Consider the following 25352-nt stretch of genomic DNA (forward strand, 5'->3'; position numbering starts at 1 on the left):
GACTGCAGTTTATTTAAACATACAATGTTTAAAGTCCTCCGATTTTCCTAAATTGTGTCTTCCAACTATCCTTTAAATGATTAAAACACTAAACTCCTTTACTCCCTTTAACTTACTGTCTAGTTGAGCAGATACACATCACAGAGTCTAAGAGTAGGTAAATAAAGACACTTGTAGTAACTCTATAGAGTTTAGATGTTGTCCTAGACTTTTATGTTTTCTTTTTCAGCCTTGACATTACTTTTCTGCCACATATGGCCTATACAGAAGGAGAAGGAGCAAGTCTTTTTTCTTGGTATTGAAACATTCACCAGCAGTTTTCTGGTCACTTTGTATGCATTGTTATCCTAAGAACTGAAGATTTCATAGATGACTTTTATTTCCTTAAATTAGATGGCTTTCATCCAGCACAGATGATGCTTGTAGTTGGCAGGAGCCTTACAGTCTTGAATTACCGTATTCATTATAACTTCAGTGACTCTCAACCCTGATTAAACACTGGAATTGCCTCAAGAGCTTTTTAAAAGTGCTGGTGCCCAGGCCCCATATGAGATCAGTTAAATCAGAATTGCAGGGAAGAGAGAGCCCATGCTCTGCTAGAATTACTGGCTAGCTGAGATCCAGGTTAGAGACTGACCTTCAATAAAACCTCTTTATGACTTTATTTTTCTAGGGGAAGAAGATGGCTCTCTGTACCAACAATATTACAGACTTTACAGTAAAGGAAATGGTGGCAGGGTCAGATGATTACACGAATTTGGTAGGAGCATTTGTATGCCAGTCAACTATTATCCCTTCTGAAAGTAAGGGTTTCCGAGCAGCCTTATCATCACAATCCATCATTCTTGCAGATACATTTTTAGGTAAGCTTCATTTGGTTCATATATGCATGCATTTATTCTAAAACTGTGGTACTGATAACTTGTCGTGCATTGGTGCTTACCATAGATGGTTAAAGTCCGCAGGTAATTCTAAATCATCACTTTGTAACATGGTTAAAAAGCCCCTGCAAGTGAAATCTTTTTGATCATTCTCAGTGAGTACAAGAAGCTTCCGAATTTATGTATTAACTCATGTATGATACATTGTTTTTTGAGAGTCTGCCTTTCATCAGATTCTCTAGGACTTTAAAAGGCAAAATAATTTTAAAAAATCAAAAGAAATACTGAACAAAAAAACAGTAAACAAACAATATAAACTTAACTCATAGTATCTGCTACCAGTTTTCATCATCTTTTCTCATACTAGAAGTAAGCTGGTGACAAGCAGCAAGAGTGAATGAGTGTTATTCCCCATCTGCCCTTTCTATCCCTGCGGTCTGGAAAGTATAGGAAACTTTTGAGAGTAATTCAAGTCCCTAATTAGTAATTCTTAAGGATCAAGTTCATTAAAGTCTCTGGGGTAGGGATTAGAGATCTAACAAGTTATATGATAATCTAGCAATTTAACAAATCTGGCTCAAATCTGCAGCCAGATTTGAGAACCATTGATATAGACTGCCGAAGAATTTAACTGTAATTTTCAGCACCAAGGACAGTTGCTGAGCTTGTGCTCAGCGTCAGAACTCTGTTAGAACAAAGGTTGCTGTTCCTGCTTGCATTTTGGCTCTGCTCCCTTTTTGCCTGGAGTGGAGGGAATACCTTACTTTTAGATTAAGCAAATTTTGGAGTTATTTTCTGGAAATTAGTAGGGCACAAAAATTGCGATTTTGTCAAATATGGACAAAAAACCTACATTAGCAAAGTAGCCCAGCTCATTTGACAAAACTCACAAGAAGGTAATTCTAATGTTAGATTAGAACTGGAAGAGACTTTAAAGGTTATCTAAATTATTGAATGCATTTTACAGATTCAGGACATAAGAACCAAGAAAGTAAAGTGACTTATACAAAATTGCAAAGCTGGGGAGTAGAATCTTTTTATTTTTTATTCTGGAAACTGTGAAGTTTATTATTCTTACCAAGAATGAATTAATTTAATACAATATTTCCGATTAATGGCAGCATCAAAGTAAAGCTAGTTTCTATTCAGATATTCAGAGACTAAATAAATCTAATTTTCCCATATTACTTAATAGTTTCTTTTTATTGTCATCTAGGAGTGACAGTTGAAACCACATTGCAAAATATTAATATAAAAGAAGATATGTTCCCAGTTTCACCGAGCCAAATACCAGATGTGCATTTCTTTTATAAGTAAGTGAACATGCTGCTTCTCTTAACTATTTTTTTAATCATAAAGATGTCACTTCAGGGTGCCTGGTATAGTAGCTTATACTTAATAGATAATCAGTAATTGGTTCTTAAATGAAAGACTTAGTAAAAAAAATAGGAAACTTGGAATATTTAGAGAGCATTATAAAATTTTTCTCATATATATAATCTTTTGAATTAGTCAATAAAGAGACTACTTCATTGTCTAGGCAGTAATTATTTATAATTCAAACATCAAAACATCAGCTTAAGTAGATATGACCTCTAATTCCTTAAAAATTCTTTTGATTATAATTTTGATTATAATTACAATAGCTTTACTAAATCCTTTGATGATAGCTTATCTCTTTACTTGGGGAATAGTCAACTTATCATAGGCAATGAAAGTAAATGAACTCCATGTGTATTAAAATTCTAAATTAGTGAACTTTGATATATTATTTCATTTATTAATAGAGCATTGGAGCAATTATGCACAGGGTATTTTTGTCTTTATAATCTGTGTCACATCTGCTTTGCCTTCAAATAGGTCCTCTACAACTACAACCTCTTGCATTAATGGCCGATCAACTGCTGTGAAAATGAGGTGTAATCCTACTAAACCGGGAGCAGGAGTGATTTCCGTCCCTAGGTAGTCTTATTTCTATATGATTCTTCCACATTTGTATTTATTAGAGAATAAAACTTCAGACTCTTGCTATTTTAAAACATGTTCTCTAAAGATGTAAGGCAGAACGAGAACAAAGAATCTCGATTTTTGTTGTATGGATCTGCTGGGTGCCTGTTAAGAGGTATAGGTCCTTGCCAATCTTAACACTTCCCAGTCTCCTCAATGATACATTCTCATCTTGTTTGCCTAAGTGTCTAATTCTCTTGAAAATTATTTAAATAATATATAACTATACTATGTATCCTTGTATTTATTCTTACTATCTAGCCTCAGTTTCCTTGAGAGCTGAATTAAGAACTTTCCTGGGTTATAGTTCTTCATCGGCAAATAACTATCTGGTGATCTAAATTAAACTATCTAACCTCTGAGCCATAGTTTCTTTTATAAGGGGATAGGGATCAGGGTAGATCCATTTCTGGCTCTTCAGTTTCCTGATCCATGGTGGCAAAATCACCAATATAGAGTCTGACCAATAGACTACATAATACAGTTCATTTACCTGAGTGTCTTCAAGGCAACAACTGTCCATAGTCTTGATCTGATTAATACAGCCACTTTGGGTGGGAACAGTAGGAGAAAATAATCAGTTTCATAGACTCAGAACTATAGAACTGTCAACTTGAATAAATACTGCTTTCATGATCTGAATGAAGCTTAAATGTCTCCTGATTTTTATTTTTTATAATCAATCATTGTTCAGTATGTAGATTATTTATTCTGAATCTTTTTAGGGCTAAGGTACCTTTGGATCATAATTTGATTTGCCACTTTTTGTCCATCAAGCTAGCAAAAGTTTAAAAAGATAAGGATAGACTTAATTTTGTTTTTGATAGTTTCACAGTAGCCTTTGAGAGATTTCAAACTATCCCACTTATGTCACATCAAGATTAGAAATCAGGTCTAAGCATTGCTTCAATTACTTGGCTATCTTGAAAATAATTACAGTGATAACATAGTATTTTGAGCTCATTTCTGGGCATAAGGGCACATTAGCACTCAACTCTTACCAACTGTGTTTCTCTGGTTCTCATAGATTTGTGAATTAATTTTTCTTTTCACCTTTTCAAGGTGAGAGAAGAATGTGATGAGAGCAGTACATAATAGAAGGTGATAGACATCAGTGAATGAAACAGAGGGAGCCTGGTGCCCAAGGGCATCATGTGGTAAAAGATCCCTGTGCCAGCACCCACGCTAGAGTCAAGACAGCACAGCATGCTTGCTTTGTGAGAAGGTGTGTTCAGAGACTCTTCATTGTTCTCTGATAGCCCACCATAGAGCTTTGAGTTCAGATGCGTGTTCTATTTACTGTTGCACTTCTGAGGTCCTTTCCTGGGCCTAGCACCTGACCTCTCTGGGTCTAGCCTCTAGAAGTTGACCTGGATGACTTCCGAAGCCTCCTTCAGGTATCTGACTCAAGCAGATGATGCTAAAGACTAGGTCTGTCCTTTAGAAAAATGTGTCACTCTGACTCTCCCACAGTGGGTTCTGATATTTCCACGTAATAAGAAAAAAATAGCCTCGTGATGTTAAATGATGGAATCTGGAAACTGATTCTTTTCCTTGTGAGGAGAGGAACAGTTAAGTTTCTCCTTTGACCTCCAGCAGCTTTTTCCCACTTGGGGAACTTGACTGTCTTTGCCAGGGTTTGTCAAGACCAGCTGCTGCAGAACACCTTCGGGTGTCTATTTTAAATTTGATTTTTAGTCTTTCCCTAAAATCCAGAGAATCTCTGAATGTTCAGCATAAAAATGTTCATAAAAACACAAGGCGATTCTTATGCATATTAAAATTTGAGAACCATTGGTTTTAACCTCCATTTTGGAGATTTGGCTTTTTTTTTTTCCTCTGAGACAGATTCTCACGCTTTGTTTTGCATTTCAGTTTTCTGAAAAGGTCCTGGTTTACAGGTTGTATTCCTTCACCCGTATTGTGATACAGTTTTATATATAGTTAAAATGCACACTAAAGTTTAAGGACCAGCTGCTCGAGTGCACTGCTTGAACCTCACAATCTAAATGTGCTAACCCTTAGTTCTTCCTTGAATCAATTTCCCATCTGGGCACGAGGGGGAGCTCTAGGATCAGAACATGAGAAACAGCTGCTTGTCCTGAAATAATTAGAATTTTTTTTTTTTTTTTAGCTGTAGGGCTGAATAAAGATTTTCCAATAACAGTAAAGAAATGTTAACAGAGCCAGATTATTTAGGCTACTTTTGAAGAGGACTTAATTTGCTTTTTTTTTTTGAGCTTTAAATTCTCCTGGAGAGAGGAAGGTGCTAACCAGGCAATTGCCTGGAGAAATCTCATGTACTGACCAAGAAGTCACAATAGCCAGACTTTGGCAATTCAGAAGGGTTGCTATCCCCTGGAATTCTCTCTTGGCCAAGAATCTTGACAAACCAGGCAAAGGCGACTTCAGCAGTAGTAATGTTGGCTGGGGCTCTATGTCTTGGTGACCTGGGAAAATGTCAGAAGACCCCTAGTCTTGGGAAAATGAGAATGTCCTAACAGAAAGCAAATGGGAAGGAGAAAGGGTAAAAGTGTGTTCTCTGCACCTTACATGCAATGTAGAGGCAGCAGCAAATATTCTGGGCCACTCAGTAATCTGCAGTTGGAAACTCCAGCCTGTCTGTTTGGGTGGCAAATGCAGTTGGTTTCTAATTCCACAAAGTGACTGGAGGGTGTGAGACATTTTTGATAAAAACTTAACAGCATGATGTCTGGCAGATTAAATCTGAGAGCTAGAGTGGACTTTTGAGATTATCTAGTGTAGTTTGTACCTTGGCCAAAGGATAAATTGCTAACACAATAGACCACTAATATCCCTAAATAGATGCCTCCCCAGCTTCTGCCTAAAAGGCTTTCCAACCCTCTAATCATGATCCTACATCATTAGAGGAATTGAAGATTCCCTTTTCATTAGGAAAATTTAGACCTGAGCATTGTGTCCTAAGTGCCCTTTCAAAAACATAAGAAATTTCTTAGTGGAAAGATTATTAAAAAGCCTTATTAGAAAATAGACAGAAGGAATCATATTTACTCTGATAATAAAGATGTCATACCACATTAGAGATCCTTGAATCAAACCCATTTACTTGACATAGTAGGAAACACTGAGGACCCAGGTCGCATAGCTGTAGAGTGGCAGTCAAGATGGAATGACTTCCTGACTGTGTCTGTTGTTCTTTTCATGCCATCTTTCATCTTGTCATTTCCCCTCAATTCGTCATAGGCAGAGATTTGCAAAGAAGCACACTAAGCAGAGGTAAATAGCACATTTATCTGTGGGACAACTCAACTGATCTACAAGTTATTGGTGCCTTCTTTTAAATAACTGGTCTTACCTCAGACAGGGTCTTATTTATTAATGTTATAAGTTGGAGGAAAACCATAATCCTCTCTGACAACTTATGACTACATTTAACTGCTTGGGTAGTTTATAAGTAAGTCCAAAATTATATTGCAAAAACTTCCTTCAAATTCCAAATTCATTTTCATTATAGGTGTAGCCTCTGGGAAGATTGTTTCTCACAAAATAACAAACTACTAGAAAGAGAAAGCAAGAAAATAATCCCTTTAAAAATCACATCAAAATCACCTACGATTAAACTTAACCACAGAGGTGAAAGGCCTTTACTTTGAAAACTATAAAACATTGATGGAGATTGAAGATGATACAAAGAAATGGAAGGACATTGTGTTCATGAATTAGAAGAATTAATATTGTTAAACTATCCATAATACCCAAAGGAATTTATAGGTTTAATGCAATTCCTATTTTTAAAAATACCTATGATATTTTTTTCCACAGAAGTAGAACAAATAATTTAAAATTTTCTATGGAACCACAAAAGACCCCATATTGCCAAAGCTGTCTTAAGAAAAAAAAGAAAAGGTGAAGTATCATGCGTCCTTACTTTAGACTATACTACAGAGCTACAGTAATCAAAACAGTGTGGTACTGTCACAAAAACAGACACATATCTCAGTGGAACAGATTAGAAAGCCCAGAAATAAACCCACACATTTATGGTCAATCAATTTATGACAAAGGAGGCAAGAATATACAGTGGAGGAAAGACAGTCTCTTCAATAAGTCATGGTGGGACAACTGAACAGCTACATATAAAAGAATGAAATTAGAACATTTTCTCACATCATATACAAAAAATAAACTCAAAATGGATTAAAGACCTAAATGTAAGGCAGGAAATTCCTAGAAGAAAAGATAGCCAAACGTGAAAATGAGTATATTTATGTATATGCATGACTGGGACATTGTGCTGTACATTAAAAATTGACACACTGTGGAAAAAAAGAATAGATAGGCAGAACATTCTTTGACATAAATTGTAGCAACTTTTTTTTTGGATCTGTCTTCTCAGGCAAAGGAAATAAAAGGAAAAATAAACAAGTGGAACCTAGTTAAACTTAAAAGCTTTTACACAATGTATAATGGAATACTATTCAGCCATAAAAAGAATGAAATTTTGCTATATGCAACAACATGAATGGACCTGGAAAGTGTTATGCTTAGTGAAATAAGCCAGAGAAAATCAAATATTGTATGATATCACTTGTATGTGGAATTTAAAAATAAAAGAAACTAGTGAATATAACAAAGAAACAGATTCACAGATATAGAGAACAAACTAGTAGCTATCAGCGGGGAAAGGGAAATGGGGAGAGACAAGACAGGGAAAGAGGGATTAAGAGGTACAAACTACTATGTATAAAATAAATAAGCTACAAAGATATATTGTGCAACAAGGGAATATAACCAATATTTTATAGTAACTTTAAATGGAGTATAATCTATAAAATATTTAATCACTTTGTTGTACATCTGAAACTAACATAATATTGTAAATTGATTGTGTGTCAATAAAAAAAGTTTATGATAAGGAACCAATATCCAGATGTATCCTAAAATGTTGAATCTCAAGACTGAAGATAGAATCTACCATATATCAGTTTCCCTACCTTTTTGTAAGTTAATTTTGTTCTAACTGGAAAAAAAAGAAATGGAAAAACTCTAATAGAGAATTGTTAAAACTGTACAATTCAAAAACTAGTGAGTAACCTTAAGAAGTGGTATAAAAATATCACAGAACATTCGTAAAGTTTTAGGATCAAGTTTGAATTAAGGATGTAAAAACTTTGACACATTTTTATTTCACTGAAGAAGACATAGAGTCTGTAAGTAAAAAGGACCAGGGGTGTCAGTTAATGTTTGTCTAGGTCTTTATCAGATGCTGCCTTTGGTAATTAACCCAAGATAGAACCTTTAGAAAGGGAAGCTTTTGCAGGAGACTGGTAAAATTTTATATCTCTGGATCTAAGACCTCTAGGTCAAAATACCTTGTTTTCAAACTCTATCATAAGTGATTTATGCTCTTCAGCCTTAGGGCAAACAAAATTAGATCAAGATGCAGTGGCATTATATGGACCTGACACTGGAAGGGTTTCTACCAATGAAAAGCTATCCTTAGCAGAGAAAAGCTGAGCTTCCTGAGATTCCAATGTGGAAGGGAGTCTCCAGGAGGTCAGAGAGCAAAGCCCTTGCCAGAGGATGCCAGTCTGAATACCCTGAGACCGTGGAACCCCAAGAAACCCACAAAGGCCCCCACATGAAAAAGCTCAGCACAATAGTACACTGACACCAAATGATAAATGTTCTGGGCCCACAAGACTGTGGCCTTTCCCACCTGCCTCCTGAGACTAACTCCAGAAGGGTTGGAAATGTACTGACAGTGTAGATAAATTTGTCTTAACTTTGGATTTTGAATGAAGTTTAGGCAAAACAATTTTACACAGATTTGTCAATTATCTCAACAATAATAATAGGTTGATAATAGGTTGAATATTAGGTGATAATAGTTCATAAGAACACAATATTCTACTCCATTAATTCGTAATATGAACCAGGTAGGTCCTGCTTTAGGTAAGATGATTCAATCCAGTTACTCCTCCCAGGAAAGGTATTCCATTTTAGAATCCAAGACATAACTTTCTGGAAAAAAAAAAATACTCGTCTGAATTCTTACACATTGCTAGTGCCACCTTGATTGATAAGGCAACATCAGAAGCAAAATAAGGAAACTGGAAAGCCTGTTACGTATTTCTCAGTAAAACCAAATTAATGTTTAACTGGTTGTCCTTTGAATCTGTAGTGGTTTCTTAACCTAGAATTCACAGCACATCTGGCCAACGTGTAGAACTCTACCCTCCAAGCCCCTGCTATCCATGACTTTATCTCATTTCTTTAAACACGTACTCGTTGGTTTCTATGGTGATCGTGTAGCTTGAAAGTTATGCAGAAGCACAATTATCAACACCTCTGAAAAGCTGTTTGGGAGGGGTAAAGATCAGGGTGACACAGGTCATCAAAGGGAAAGAGATTTCACATACCTGGCAATAAAGTACATATCTGTCTTAACGCTTTTCTCTCTTACATCTTTTTTCTATTTTTATTATATCCATAAGCATATTGAAATGATCACTGCTTCATACATCCTTGTTGGTTCCCAGGGAAGGCCTGATTCAAACATGTGGAAATTATGTTTATAACAAAGAATCACATTTGAATGTTCCACATTTTAAATGATTCATTGAATTAAAAGAAATAAAGAACTGAATCTAAACTAAACTGCTTTTAACCTAAGAGTTTCTTTTAAAAAGTGAAGTCTACCAAGGAAAAGCATTGAATCATTGTAGTATTTTGACACCTAATGGCAGGTTTATAAATTATATCAATATCTTGATTTTTTTTTCCCCTTTCTCTGGTTCTACTAGTTCTTTACAAAGTGATGTACCTTATTAATAGTCTTTTATATTTTGCAGTGCTTTAAACTTTCCCAAATTGTTCTCTCATTTTATCTTTCATAACTACCTTATGAAATCAGTGCAGTAGATATTCTGCTTTTGACACATTACAAAACTGCGATGGTAAGGAGAGAGGTTGAGTCACTTAAGGAAAAACACAGTGAGTTGAAAGTCCGGTTGGTCATTTGAAAGTCCAGTTAGAATTGTAATCCAAGTCTTCTTTCTAAAGCCTTTTGCAACTTTAATTTTCTCTTTTTTTTTTTTTCAATGAGTTCTTTCTTCTCAAACTGTAGCAGACTTACACTTTCATTTTCCCAAGATAAACAACTTTTCTGTGTTGAAAAGATAAAATAGCAATTCGAGGAGGAGAAATTTGAGTAGGAAAGCCTATTGGTAATTTTGCTAAATGATCAGAAAAGTGTTATTACTTTGGAAGTTGCAAATCACTGTTGTGCAAATAATAATTGTGTTCTTGAGGAATTTTTCTAATTGGTTACCCAATTTTTTTGAAAAGAGCAATTTTGAGTTGCTTTGCCTGATCTGAAAGATGGAAAGTGGGAATAATATTTTAAGTGGTATAGTTTTCATCAATTGTACTTTCCTTAAAAAAATCATTTTGTTTCTTAGTCTGAATGTACTCACCTTTTTACAAATAGAGTAATTAAGGTGGGTAAGAGAGTCAAGTCATTCTTCCAAAGAGTCACTTTTGACCATTGTTCTATACTCTGACAGTCCTGGGTCCCTGTTTCTGAAGCGTGTCATAAAGAATGTTGCTTTTATTTACATCCTGCCCATGTCTACTTAGTGTACAGCACACAGACACTTTGGAAAGACAGACATGTAAAAATGCATCAGTTTTCAGGCATGTAGATTTTTTTTTAGAGTTCCTATCAGGGCACCTTAGAATATATTTAGTTAACTAATAGTATGGAATTTTACCTTTCTGGTAGACTGAAAATGAGTTTTGGACATTCTCATCAGACATTTAAAATTAAAACTTCAAAGGGTTTTTTTTTTATTCTATTATTGTATATCTATCATTTTGCTCTTAATTGTTGCAGGACACCTGTAGTCGGCACCAGCTAAGGTTTGAAGGAGATTTTCAGGGCAATGCCCTGTGTTTACATGGCTTGACTGAGGGGAAGTGCAGTAGACAAGTTAAGGGAATAATATTCCCCTAACTTTAATGAATTCATGAACAGAACAGCCATTCCCATTAGAATCTTTCCAAATAGCTTCTTGCTTCAATCAGTAAGGATTCTGTATGAAGTAACAGCAAGTTAATTTTTGAACTATATTGTGTTTATCTGTCCCTAAAATGAAAGAGGCAAAGTTAACATAATAGGCCCATTCATCAGAAAGGAGAAATTTCAAAAAGTCTCCATTCAGGCTCTGCTTGGTGTTTGGTTCAGTGCAATTCTGCACCTTTGTCTAAGCCCCACCCATTATCACCGAGTGATGAGGGTATCCACACCATGAACGAAGTCATCCTCAGGCTGAGGAAACTCAGGATCGTGAAATCAGTTACGTCACTGAGCTGTGTGTTGGCCTGATGGTGGTTTTTTCACATTAGACAATTTTGTTCTCATGTCTTTCTCCCATCCTCTGTGGACATCATGGTCCTGTTTGTCATTCTGTTCCCTAAAGCACCTCACCTGTGTATATTACCTCAGACAGAAATCATAACAACTTTCACCGTCTAATGCCTCTGTGCCCAGTGCTCACTCATGGCCTTGCTCTTGAAGCTCCAGTGACAGTGACCTCTGGTAATTTCATCTACTGTTTCCTCTCTCTGGCAAGAATTCCCTTGCTTTCTTCTCTTCTGTTCCATCTAACTCCTAGAATATTCTAGACTTGGCTTAGGCATCACTTCCAGCCAGAAACTACTGGAGGTTTTTTTTGGGGGGGGGGTCATTATCTGTGCCTATTTCTCCTTTAAATTAAAAGAAAATAGTTTTATAGAGATATAATTCACATACCATTACAGTTCACTCATTTAAAGCAGACAGCTCAGTGGTCATTGTATATTATTTAGGTAGATGCAACCATCACCATAGTAAACTCTAGAACATTTTCGTCAGCCCACAAAGAAACCCCATACCCTTTAGCTATTACTTCCCTGTACTTTAGCCCCCTCCATAGCCCAAGACAACCATTACACTACTTTCTGTTTATGTGGAGTTCCCTATTATGGACTTTCATCTAAATAACGTTGTGTATGGACTTTTAAAAAATTGAAGTATAGTTGGTTTACAGTGTTGTGTTAATTTCTAGTGTATAACATAGTGATTCAATATATTTTCATATTCTTTTTCATTCTAGGCTATTACAAGGTATTGAATATAGTTAGTTCCCCATGCTATTCAGTAGGATCTTGCTGTTTTTGATTGGGTTCGTTCACTCAGCATACTATTTCTGAGGTTCATGTAATTTGGGGCATGTATCAGTACTGGATTCCTGTTAATGGCTGAGTGATATTTCATTGTGTGGATATACCACATTTTTTTATCTGTTGATGGACATTTAGGTTGTTTCCACCTTTTGGATATTATGAAAAATGCTGTTATGAACATTCATATACCAGTTTTTGTGTGGACATGGTATTTTCATTTCTCTTGGGTATTTACCTAGAAATTGCATTGGTGGATCATATGGTAATTCTCTTTAATTGTGTAAGGAACTGCCAGATTCTTCCAAAGCTGCACCATTTTGTATTCCCATCAGAGGTGTTGAGGATTCCAGTTTCCCCACATCCTCACAACACCTGATATTAGCTGTCTTTTTGATGCTAGCCATCCTGGTAGGTGCAAAGTAGTATCTCCTTGTGGTTTTGTCGCCTTTAGATTATTTTTCATGTGTTTCCTCAGCACCCACACCTTGCTTCCCAGTGTGCAGTGTGCACTCAACTGTTAATTGAATGCAATTAAATGTGTTATGAAAGTTGTTGTTTTTGTTGTTTTTCATGTTTTCTTTCAGCAAGTGTCCAGCAGGCACCTGTGATGGATGTACGTTCTATTTCCTCTGGGAGAGTGCTGAAGCTTGCCCTCTGTGCACAGAACATGACTTTCATGAGATTGAGGGAGCCTGTAAGAGAGGATTTCAGGTAAGGGGCAAACCTCTCTGAGTAGACCTGTGTCACTGAAGGTGTAATTGCTTTGTCCAGCGTCACTTACATTATAGAAACTTAGATTCAGTAGCATGGCTAAAGGTTATATTTAACCTGATGTGGTATTAATATGTATTTAAAATCAAGTTTGATAGCTAAACTCCCATATGCTGAGGTAGCTGAAGCTGTGTACTGGAATTGGGAAAAGTAATTGTAGCAAGGGAGTTGTAGACTATGTATATATTTACCCAGATTATAAAGAAATGATATGATTAAAGCAAGGTGTGACTTATATAGTGTAGTTATGGGTATAATTAAGATGAGGATGGTATAGTTGACTTCACAAGAAGATATCTAGAGAGTAAAGGAGATACATAAGTATAAACCAAGATCTTATTCTGTATTTTCTCTGCAATCATTTGTTTGCTTCTTTGTTTTTTAAAAGAAAGTTGGGGTCCTACTCTCTGTATCTTTTGTTCCCTTTTTACATTTACTGTATTTCCCTTGTCATTACATTTTTAAAATATACTTTTAATTACTAACAAATGTTTTATTATGTATACAATTTGAGATCGACTAATTCCCCTGTTGTATATTTAAGAAAAAAAGTTGAAAACCATCTTTTTGTAAATAACTCTGTCATGAACATCTTTGTTGGACATTTGATTATTTCCTTGGAGTTTATAAACAGAAAGAGATTAATTGGATTCAAGAAGATAGACATTTTTAAGGTTCTTGATACTTACTACTGAATTGCTTGGGTTGTCCAATTTGTTCTGCTAGTGGTGTTTGAGAGTGCTTACTTCACTGCACCAGCTTTGACTAGTACCATATAAAAACACAAACTTTTCCTCCTTCAAGATGACTGACTCACCACCTTACTGTCCTGCAGTCCATTGAAATGACACTAAAGAAGCACAGATGAGACAATAAATCAGCACCAGTGGCTGGGACCCTGTTGGAGAGTGGGGATCAGAGATTCCAATGGGATTTCTGAGATCTAGATGGTGGATGGGATCGTACTGACTTTTGGGTCATCATGGAGTGGAGGAACATGCTCGAATGTTGACTGTATAAGGGGAACAGAGAGGAGGAGCCGTTCTGTCCAGAGAAGTCTTAAAAAGAGCTTCTAGTTGGCAAGTTGAAGGGCAAAAATGTGAGAGGAAATCCGAATGCCCCCACCCAGTCTTGTACATTTAGCATATTTGGAAGTAGTAGTGTCCACCTCTAAGGAAAAAAAAAACAAACCTATTTTTCAAACTTGAAGGACAGTGAACCTGTAGTAAGAAATACGTTGTACATCAAGCCTAGTACACAGACACAAACTCAGACACAGAGATATGCCTAAAAATAAAATTGTTTTATGAAACGGTACTTATTTTCATATTTTATGATAAAATATAGGCATAATAATATAAAATGAGTTTTTATTAATTGATACAAAATAGAAAAGTCCCCAAGTAGAAGACATTAAAGTGAAAATTAGAAGGTGTTTAAGTTCAGTAAGTGTGCTTACCCGTAGGTAGCTCATTCCAGCCTAGAGCTCTGAGAGACGGTGCTGCTTACACATCTAAGGCACTGTGGAGCTGGTTTCTTTTCAATTTTTAAGTGGGTCAGGGATGAAAATTCTAGCCTTGCAAAAAAAATTTTTTTAATCCTTGTAATAATAATGATACACTTTTTATGCTTCACAGTGAAAATTCATCTGTACCTTTTCTCTAAAATTATGATAAACTATATATTACAATAATTTTTTTAGAGTAAATGAAAAACAAAAGATGCATTCCCTTCTTTGGCCACCAAGTTTAACTTAGGAGTTTTGCAAAGCAAAATGACCTTTTATCCAAAGACTTTAATATTTAACATTTCTGTTCTGGAAGTAATGATTAGAAGTTTAAGACAGTCTGGTGGCAACAGTTTCTCTAGTTTTATCTCATTCAAACTGCCGTCATTAAAGAACCTCTGTTCAATATCTTAGAAGAATGTTAGCAACAGACAGTTGTGAGGTGATGCTTTTTAAATGTTTATTTTTGCTTTAAGAATAATATCTTGTGGAACACTCTGTCGTATTTTACATGTTGAGGTATAAACTTCCCTGCTATGGTTCCAAACTTAATTTGAGAAATACCAAAATCAGTTAAACATGCCCTTCTGTTAGATGTTAGTTTTGAAAATATTTGCCAAATGAAATTGAGCTTTAACTAGAAAAATATGAATGTCCTTTCTTGTGTATTTCATTGCGGTAACAAACAAATGGGTTTGATGCAGTCTGCTCACCTCCAATCTCTGAATAAAATATTTCAAAAAGTCTGCTCTTCAGTGAGCTTTCTGTAACACAAGTGACAACTTTCCCTGCCTTTTCCATTATGTCCATGAACGTAATCAACAAGGGTTGATTTCTTGGGATGCCAAAGCCTTATGATAGAAAAAAACAATGATTGCAAAATATAGTGATGGATATCTTTTAATTTTTAATAAATTTGCTGTGTTTCTATCCTATTGCCTCTCTATCCTTTACAATTTTTCACTCTATATTGACTGAGTCCCGCATTCCCAATTCTGTAAAGGCATCTAACCCTGATGTGCTTGAAGTTAAATTTACACACAACTAGTCTTCCACATAGAGCTGATAGAAACGAAAAGAGCTACATGACTTGTGATAAAAGTGCTCTTATCAAATTGGATCTCAAAAATCTATACCAGGTTCTAAGTACGTATTAAGTGTTCCTTCTAAATGTTATACAGTAGTAAAGATTTGAGGAGATACTGTGTTATCACTAAGAGGAACGTTTTTACCTTTATCATCAAATTGATCTCACCCTGTCCACAAAGTATCCCTGATGCTAGAAGAACACATTTTTCTGCTGCAGTGTCAGCTGCTTTCTTATTTGCCAGTGACATGTGACTTAATGATTAGGGGATAAAGCTTCCTAATTTAATCGGATGACTAAGAAATTTATAGAACAACCAAGTTGCTTAATGACTAAAAAATTCTGCCAACAGCTTGATTTTTTTTTTTTTTTTTGTAAACAATTTGAGGGGCTTATTGATAACTTAAGAATTCTGGCTTTAGAAGTACATGCCTGAATAATTTTGAGGTTTTAATGGCTCATTTCTGAGATGTTTATTGGACATGAGCGCTTGCCATTTTCATTGGCGCATTTGATACAACCATATAAACTCTTTCCCAGTGTTTTTTCTTTTTTTTTTTTTTTCTTGTTGGAATGCCCTTCCGATGAAGTCAGTGTTTGCCGACTACAGCTCACATTTTCCTCTTTATTGTCGTTATTTCCACGTAGAGAGGCAGCTGTCCAACTTGCTCATGCCTCCTCATTTCTCACCTCATCTTTTGTATAAAAATCATGTGAGCCATTTTAAAAATGGTTTTTTCACACTAAGTTTAATGAAAATGTTACGCAAAAATTTTTTCAACGGCTAACGGCCTTTCTAAAAAATATGTTGAAAGTTCTTATCTTGGTTGAAACTTTTCCTCAAAGTAAAGTAGGATTATTTTAAATAGGATTCTCCTGTACATCATTCACTTGAAGACTGACTGTAAAAGTGTGTGTGTGTTTGTGTGTGTATGAAATAAAACATTATAGTGTTACGCTTCTGGTAGGGTGTTGATAAAGTGACCACAATTCACCAGAAAATTTAATAAGACACAAGGAACAAAAAATGTAATGCCTCATGTCATTTAATGTCAGTGGGTATAATCATCATGCAGATTGCCTCTGCCCACTGTATATGCTGAAATATTTAGGGAACCATGCACTGTACTCTGATTTTGGTTTCTGATCTGTTTTATTTGATCTGTTTATTTTTAAAAAATGCTGGTTGAGACCCAGTACTCTTCATTTGTTGGTTGCAATGTTTGAAAATATTGCCCCCCCCCCAAATTGGGAGGATGAGAGTAAGTACCTCATGTGGGTGGTGGTGACCAGGAATAACACCCTGCTGATTTTGGCCTGGAGAAGGGGGTGCAGCCTGCATGCCTGCCAGTCATGGTGCACCTCTGTGTCCTGGGTCCAAGGTCTGCTCTTCCACTCAGGCGAGAGGCTTTTGGGGGACATGGACCTACATGATGAGTGGGTGAAACCTATTCCAATTAGTTATATTAAACAACCTAAGCATTTATTTAAAAACATGATTAAGAAGTCAGGGATCATCAGAAGTCTGGGGAAAATAGCTCAAATGAGATATCCAGATGGAATCATTTTTATTCAACAACCTCTTCAGCATATAGCAAACCTTCTGGTCTGAAAATTCTCTCTCTCTCTCTTTTTTTTTTTTTTTTTTTTTTGGCCTTTTCATTCATCTCCTTAATCTCACTCTTCTCCATCTCTTTCTGGAGCTTCTGTTAGATGAAAGCTGAATAATCCTCTCTGCCTACTGTGAAGAAAGGGTCAGCAAAGCCTCTCTCCTTCTAAACCTCATTTCTCATGTCATCTGTGTTTGTGTTTTTGTTTTCCAAAGGAAACCTTGTATGTATGGAATGAACCTAAATGGTGCATTAAAGGAATTTCTCTGCCTGAGAAAAAGTTATCAACCTGCGAAACAGTTGACTTTTGGCTAAAAGTGGGAGCAGGTGTGGGCGCTTTTACAGCCGTTTTGCTGGTGGCCCTCACTTGCTACTTCTGGAAAAAGAATCAGAAGTAAGTAACCTCTGTTATAGGAACTGAAGGATCTCTTTTGTTGTGAAAATTTTAGACTTAATCATTATACCCAACAGTTTCTCTCAGAGACACAAGAAATTTCTCCTAGTGAAGGAGTTACAGGGAAGGACTTAAAGAAAGCAAATGGAGGTGATTGTTCTGACAACAGAGATCAGAGAACATTAGAGATAATTGAATTAGGCCCATTTGTTATAGAACAAAGAAAAGAGGCTTCAGGCTACAGAGCTGAGAACGCAAGGCAGATTCTCTCCTTGTGTCTTTTTCTTTTCATGACAACTTGCTGCCTTCTTGCCCGCCTTTTCTTTTTCAATTCCTTGTGAGTAGATATTTGCAAAGAAACAGACCAGGTGTACAGGCAAGTATCACTTACATACTCCAGGACTTCAAGAATCTGAAGTTAAATACTGAACCTAACCTCTGATGGTATATTAATAAGTTATGTGCTTTGGCTCTTTTAAAATGAGGCTGTGGACGTTCTCTTTTGTATTTTCTAGAGACAGTTGTAATAGCAGGGATGGGGAGTAGAAAGGAACAAGTGATTTAGAGAAAAAGTAAGGACCAAATACTTGCCTCTATAATATTCTCATTCTTCCAAACTAAAGTTTTGAAAACTGCCTAGTGAATTAGTCTTCAAGTATGTGTAAATTAAGAAAATGAATCCAGACCTCAAATTTTCTCTTTGTTTTCCAACAGTTCATCATAATTGAACAATTTAGTCAGTGTATTAAATAAGTGATAGAGTTAACCATATTACACTGATTCTCTGAAATTCTGGAAAAGATTTGTGTGTAGATGTACATAAGTGAAAACATGTGGTGCTATGGCTGTGAGTGAGGGGAATTGTTGGTGGAGTAACTGTACTACAAGACAATTTAATTAGCTGGTGTATGACCACCCCAAATAAGTATTAAGTTACATTAAACAGTCACTTTTTCTATCTATTTATTTATTTACCACCGCTTAGACTGGAGTACAAATATTCCAAATTAGTAATGACAACTAACTCAAAAGAGTGTGAACTCCCAGCTGCAGACAGTTGTGCTATCATGGAAGGAGAAGATAATGAAGAGGAAGTTGTATACTCCAATAAACAGTCGCTACTGCGAAAACTCAAATCCTTGGCAACAAAGGTGAGAGCAGAATTTTAACCTGGTATTACCGTGCATTTATAAATAAAGGGCCATATTAACCTAACAGCAGCATTCACACAAGCCCTCTCATTCAGCATGTCTATATTTCTGTGGGTATTTATTCAACAGAAATACTCTAAAAGGTACGTAAGGATGTAAATACAAAAATATTCACTGTGGCATTGTTTTTGTGGGTTAACCCAAGTAGAAACAGCCTTAAATCCCATCAGTAAGGAGTTAGATAAGAAATTTCCATATATCAAAATAATGGAATCACTGTGCACCTGTGCAGCTGTTAAAGATTGAGGTAGCTAAGTGTATTGATACCTCAGTAGGTCCAAGATAAAGTATAAACAACACAACAGATGGTCTCATTTCTATTGCTGGTGTTTGAGTGGGGAACCACTAACAGTAGCTGCTTTTGGGGAGTTTTGATTGAATGGATGTCTTTAGTCTTTGCAGTAATACATTTTTGTAACATTTGAATTTTCACAAAGATAATATATTGTAATATTAAAATCCAAAAAGTTTAGGTAAATAAAAGTTCTCATATTCATTTATACTTTATTTTACAACAAGATTGTTTCATATAGGAAAAATGAAAGTTATATTAAATGTTGAGATATTACCTTCTGAGATGCCATCACATTTGCCGGCTTTGAAATGATTACTGTATCCAAACAGAGAACATGAAACCCTAAATATTATTTGTAAACATTTTATTGACATTCTTCACCATTGACTTAAAAGATGAGAAATTACCAGTTTACCTACTCAGGAATAAAACCAAAATGAAACAGAAGAGAGAAAATTCATTTCAAAGGATTTTCAGCAGGAAGTACAAGTGGCAAAAGATTGTATTTACTGAGAGTGTTTTAGCAATCATTTCCTAATTTAGGCACATAAATATGTAACAGGGAAGTATTTAAAAATAAAATGAATAAGCCCTATTCCCCTTACACTAATGATTAATTTTTCTCAGTGTGGTGGTTTGGAAGGATACTATTGCTATGGAATCATGAATGTACAGTGATTGTCAAGCTCTAGATTTTACCCTGCTTGCAAGCTGACAAGTGAGCCTGCCATGGTTTGATGAATACCTTAGGAGACATGAGACTTCCGGTCAGAGACAAAGGACAGTTTGACACTCACAGCAGAAGCACTAACCAGAACATCAGCATTTATACCAGTTCCAAAGCCTCACTTCCTACAGGGCTATATGGAACAGATGACTCTTGTACACACAGTGGGCTGCGTTACCAGAAAGGAACCTTAAACTTTGGGAACCTTTATCTTTTGGGATGGGCGGTAAGCATCTCCGTCCTTTATTCCAAAGGGAGATATTGTTGTTATTGTACTCGACAGGTAGCATGCCTGTTCATTGCTCCAGATGGAAACACTATTTCCAAGACTGTAAGCAAGCCTGCCCTTTGTTCTGGAAGGAGTCGATATTTCTATCTTCAAAGGCTGCTTTCTATACAAAGAACTTTGAAAAGGTAGTCCAGAACAAAGGGTAATCAGTGTCTCTCTTGTAAGTTGTGCAGAAATGCAAGAGAACCATGGGGAATTGTCTCCCAACAAAATCCAGTCCTCCTTTCTGCACCATCTTGGCTTCTGGTAAATTTTCCCATTAGTACACCACTCCTCTGACCACTCTGATTAATCTGACTAGCTAAGGCTGGAATCATATCGGGTCAATTTGCATCATAAAGCACCTAAATAAATCTACTACCAACAAGACACTAAACAGCAAGATCAGACCAACCTGTATTACTGACCTCAATCATACCACGGTCCCAGGCCCAAACAGCTGAACAAACTCCGTGAATCATCAGGGTCCACCTTAGGAAGTTAGGTGGCTTTCTCTTTAAGTCCCTCCATTGCCCTTTCCACTCAGCCTGAGACCTTTCCACTGGTATTGAGATCTTTCCTCTAGAAGATTCAGATGGAAAAGGATAAAAGGTATTTTCAAAAATTTACCAAGACCCAGTGTATCTCCCACTGTTGTCTACCTAGGCCACAGTAGGGGGACTTGGTGAGCAGCGCACTCAGCCAGGTGGTCATTATCCTTTTGATTTAGGATGATGACAGTCCAGCAAGACAATCTGGGTCCAACAGAGTATTTCAGTGATTGCACAGACTTGGTCTTGGGCCTCAAGGAGGATATTTAGGGCAATTATATTGTTCCTAACAGTGTATAGACAGTGGGTTAATGTTGACCTGAATTCCTTCAGGGGCTGAAGTGGTGTCATTCATTACTTCAGCTAAAGTCAGAGACAAATTTTGTCCTGTCTTTTCTAATTGAATAACTACCCATAGTGTAAGTATGAATAACAAGTCAGTTGTTCCTCCAGGAACCTCATCTGAGTAACCACGGAGAGTTATTTTGAAAAGATCTTTGCAGTTGTCTAAGGGCTACGTGATCTATCGAGGGTGTTTCCATAAACAGTTGAATTATGACCATTTATGATCACTCCTGGGGTTCAAATACAAGCCACACTATTTTGGGGAGAGAAATTAATGCCTGGTTTCTACACAAGAAGTACACCCTAGGTTGCACATGGTGCCTCTGGAAAGAAACTATTATTTACGATGGTTGGGGACCCCAAATGGAACCTATTTAGTTAGGCAGCACTGGTTGATGGTGCCTGTGACCTCTCTGCTGGCTTGTAAACCTTACAGTACCCAATTCACCTCAAACCATTGTGTCTCTTTGTCTTTGGAGAGACTGCTTGAGGGCAGTTGGTTCAACTTTTCCTGTTTGTCCATGCTGCAGACTGGGTGGTGTCTGGCCACTCCATGGAATAATCGACTGATGGCAGTGGGAATGGCTACATGGTCAGGATTATAGGAAAATAATCACAGTGTGAACACCAACAGATCCCATTTCCCTGCCTCTGCAGAGATGACAAGTCCTGGGAGGACAACCTGTAGATCTCAGTCCCAACTCACTGGCTCTAGGAGAGCTTGCCTCAAGTCTCACGTTTACCAGCCTTAATTTTTTTGGAATAACCAATGATAATTCAATTTAATAATCACCAATGTGTAGTAGGAACAGGGCTAGACTTTAGGGGATACAAAATGCCTGCCATCAGGAAGCTCATACTGTTATTACAGGAAAGAGCTGTAGGGTATTAGCCATGATCTAGAAAGGAGAGTGGAGATTTTTGTGGCTTTGATTTGAGAAGATGTGATTCAGCATGTTCCATGGGGAGGGGAAGCAGAGACCTGTTGGTTATCCTCACGGTAATATTTAAAGTAAAATACTGGAAACCCTTAGCTTCCTAGGGCTTTAGCTGCCATGTCCTCTGTGTTCACATTTTGCTTCTATGGCTGATAGAGTGGGATCTATACATACAAGTGTGTGCAGTTCACACCACTGACTGACTGGGACTTCCTGGTGGCAGGAATTGTATCACGTTCACGCTGTGATTTTTTTTTTTCCCCTATAATCCTGACTGTGTAGCTCTAAACTTTTATCTAAAGTCTTGAACTTCTCCACCCAAATGAGAGGAGATATAAAAGCAACCTTATTCTTCCGGACAGATACTCGGTGTCTATTTCTTGTTTCACTTCTCTGCTTTAGACCCACAACCATTTGCACCCAGGACTGATCTGCTTCCTATTTCCTTCATTTTTAAAGGAATCCTCGTTCTCTTCATCTTCATTCACTTCAATAGCGTAGCCCGCCCCCCAACCGCAGCACATTCCAGCAGTTTTCAGAAAGCTTTGTCCAAGTCTAACAATGAGAACGTTGGGAGAAATCTCATCTCTTCTCTTTTTCTCCTTTGAAGAAGAATAGTCTATCTTAAGAGGCTACTTTTTGAATATATTTTGTAACAAATGCCAAATCATGTATTGGCATTAAATGTTGATTTATTATCTGAGATGACTCGTTTTTAATATCTTTAGTAGGCACCTACCCTGAAGATGTTCCTAAAACATATCAGTGAACTCGAATGGTTTAATGTCTGATTGATAATCCCTTTATTTCTGCTGTCCTTTTTTTTCACTGTTATTTAGCCTATGTTATCTCGAGAATATTTAGTTGACTGTCAGTTCTACTTTGTCTACAATTTGCATGGATAGATCATCTATTTCCCCTTATAGATCAGATGTCCCCTTAGAAAGGGCCTCAGTGATTTCTTCACAAGAATCATCTTTTGGTATTTGCTTCTGTTTTGGATTGTGTGTCTTATATCCTGGGCATCAAAAGCATCCTTCAGGGTGGGCATGCTATCTGTGTTATGTCTGCCACCCTCCTGTAAATGTAAATGTAAAAATCCTAATTACAAGTGGCAGATACATGGATTAAAATGATTGCCAAAACTTACTCTGGACACATAAGATCCTAAAATCTTACTGAAATTTTAGTGAGTTGATTTTGTTTTAATATTTTTTTTCTATAGGAAAAAGAAGACCATTTTGAATCTGTTCAACTGAAATCCTCAAGATCTCCAAATATATGAAAAGACAGTGCTATAGCCTTCAGACTACTGAACAAAGAAACTTGCTCTCTAGTTTTTACAGAACTGTAGTTTAGAGCCTGTCCTCATATCTGGCACATTGGTGATGTCACAGAGGAGGGCCGTGCCGCTGAAAAGGGAAGGAGGTTGAAGTGTTTGATTGCCTTATCACGTGGTCAAGTATCTTGCCAAAAATAGGAAAGCAGATGGTTTGGGTCTCAACTGAAGACGAAGCTCAACTCAGGAAGAGATTTATCTGTATATACACATAACTCAAAACCAAGTTTAAGCCCACCAGCGCACTGCTGATGCATGCCATGTATTAATGGGTAACTTTTCTTCTTTATAACTTCTCCATAAAAAGTGTGTTTGGAGGGCAGATGTGAGCATATGCATTGTAATCCCGTTTATGTCTTTGTTCCGTTTATATTTTGGGGAAGATTTGAAAAAAAAATTTTTAAGGTACAGTTATTTTTCCCATTATTTATTTTCCTTACAGACCTTAAAACATCTTTTCTATTAAAAATGGTGAACAAAGAAAGACAATAGATTTTTCATTTTTCCATAGGGTATCCTTCTTGATTTCAGAAGCCTAAGTAAGCAGTGATTTTTTTATGAAGAGACAGCATGTGCTTGGTTATCTAAATTTGTAATCGCCTTTGAAATTCCATCCTTGTTGGATCTGGTAAGAAGGGCTTGACTGAAAGTGGGATTCTTGAAAAAAAAATAAAAAGGAGGGGGAAAGGAGAAGCCTACACTACACTTTACATTAATTCAAATAAGTTAACAGTATCACAGAAGTCAAATGGCTTGAAACCATTTATGCAATACTTGAAGTATAATATAGAATGATTGGGAAAGCTTGTTTATCAAATCACTTGCAAAATCATGAGAAGAAAGTGGGATGGCTTGTGTATAAGTACAGATGACCATATAAAAGTATTGGGATAATTTCATGGTCTTCAGAAAAAAGCAGTGGGACATTTGCCCTTTGTAAAGCATCAGGGTTTGTATGGTTATTTTTCTGCTAAAGACTTTAAGGATTGTGGCTTCCATGGAAGTTTTCTTTTTATATTAGTAAGGCAGGAACTTAACTTCAGAAAATTGCGTTTAACTGTGTTCATACTAAGAATGTGGTTGTACCGTAAGTAGTTACGAAATAAGTGTTCTTACTCAAAAGTGTTCCAGATAATTGTGATATTTCCTGTGACAGACAGGTTATATTAGTATTTGCATAATTGAATATTATTTATTGAAAGAAGTTTGAATGAAGCTGGGTTTGACCAATTTTGTGTAAAACTTAATTGTTTTAGAACTGGGAGAGAGGGGAGTTTCCTGGCCATTGGTAATTGAAGGTGCTCTGGTTTGTTTCCAATAAACAGTGATCTTTGTGGATCTTAATCCATATTTTTTAAATGACTGGTGATTGGCTGAGACAGGCAGGGCATATGGGCAGGGTTTGTTGAATGTTTTGCCCCAAGTCTTTCAATGAGATATGACTTCTAACTTTTGATTCAGCAGGTGATGTCTTTAGTTTTGTGGAAAATGGGAGAAAAATAAATAATTGAGTTCATTTGGCTGGTGAGTGAAACACTGGACCATTCTGTTACTGTTGAATTATTGTTTTGTATACATCACTACTGTGGGATTCATTAGTATAGGTGAGGTTGCCATTATTTTATTGTTTGTTGTGAAATTGAGGGAGGGCATTGCGTAACGTAGACCTCTTCGATGTTTAATTTCTTGAATTTTATCTTAACGAAGAAATTATTTTGGCATTGCTCACTTTTATCCTGCCAGCAGTGCTGATGAGCCTTTCCCTATCTTGATCAAAATTTAAGCAGAAGAATGAAAATACATTTGAAATGTACCCTTTCGCACCCTTTCAGAGGAACCCTGGCAGAGTTGTACAGACTGGATGGAGTTGGGATGTTTCCACAAGTCACCTGTCACCTCTCTCTCCATCTTTGCTGTGCTCAACGTGTATGTTTCAAACTATAGAGATAATTGGGATTTGATCCCAGGTAGCTTCTTTCTTCTCTTGTCACTGGACTAAAATCTCTGACATGTCAAAAATTCCTTAAATTTTAATGAACTCTCTGAAAATGTAGTTAGTATTGAAGGATTTATTTATTTTATTTCTAATTTTAGATATTAAGTAGATTTTGTCAGCTTAGTCCCATTTTTGGAAAAAGCCGACTTTTTCCTTTGGATCCCAGTGGTTTGTCATTTTATTCCAAGCACTGAAGAAGTATGGCAGAAAGAAAA

The 25352-nt window shown here is 36.5% G+C and overlaps 1 protein-coding gene across 18 annotated transcripts in view; it reads left to right on the forward strand.

Annotated features, from left to right (window-relative positions):
- The window catches only part of ELAPOR2 (endosome-lysosome associated apoptosis and autophagy regulator family member 2), a 290850-nt gene that overhangs the window by 205029 nt on the left and 60469 nt on the right, over positions 1–25352 (forward strand). For 16 of the 18 annotated variants that reach the window (XM_045510431.2, XM_045510422.2, XM_074367547.1 and 13 more), the window contains 7 exons: positions 674–863; positions 2098–2194; positions 2742–2843; positions 12683–12809; positions 17289–17467; positions 18453–18618; positions 23028–24491. In XM_045510431.2, the coding sequence (XP_045366387.1) occupies positions 674–863; positions 2098–2194; positions 2742–2843; positions 12683–12809; positions 17289–17467; positions 18453–18618; positions 23028–23087 (921 nt within the window). In that variant the 3' untranslated portion in view covers positions 23088–24491. Of the gene's footprint in view, positions 1–673; positions 864–2097; positions 2195–2741; positions 2844–3950; positions 4090–12682; positions 12810–17288; positions 17468–18452; positions 18619–23027; positions 24492–25352 lie in introns of those variants that run through there. The other 2 variants (XR_012508246.1, XM_074367551.1) reach the window with 2 other exon arrangements.

Source organism: Camelus bactrianus, chromosome 7 (genome assembly GCF_048773025.1).
Source record: "Camelus bactrianus isolate YW-2024 breed Bactrian camel chromosome 7, ASM4877302v1, whole genome shotgun sequence".
Taxonomy (NCBI): domain Eukaryota; kingdom Metazoa; phylum Chordata; class Mammalia; order Artiodactyla; family Camelidae; genus Camelus; species Camelus bactrianus.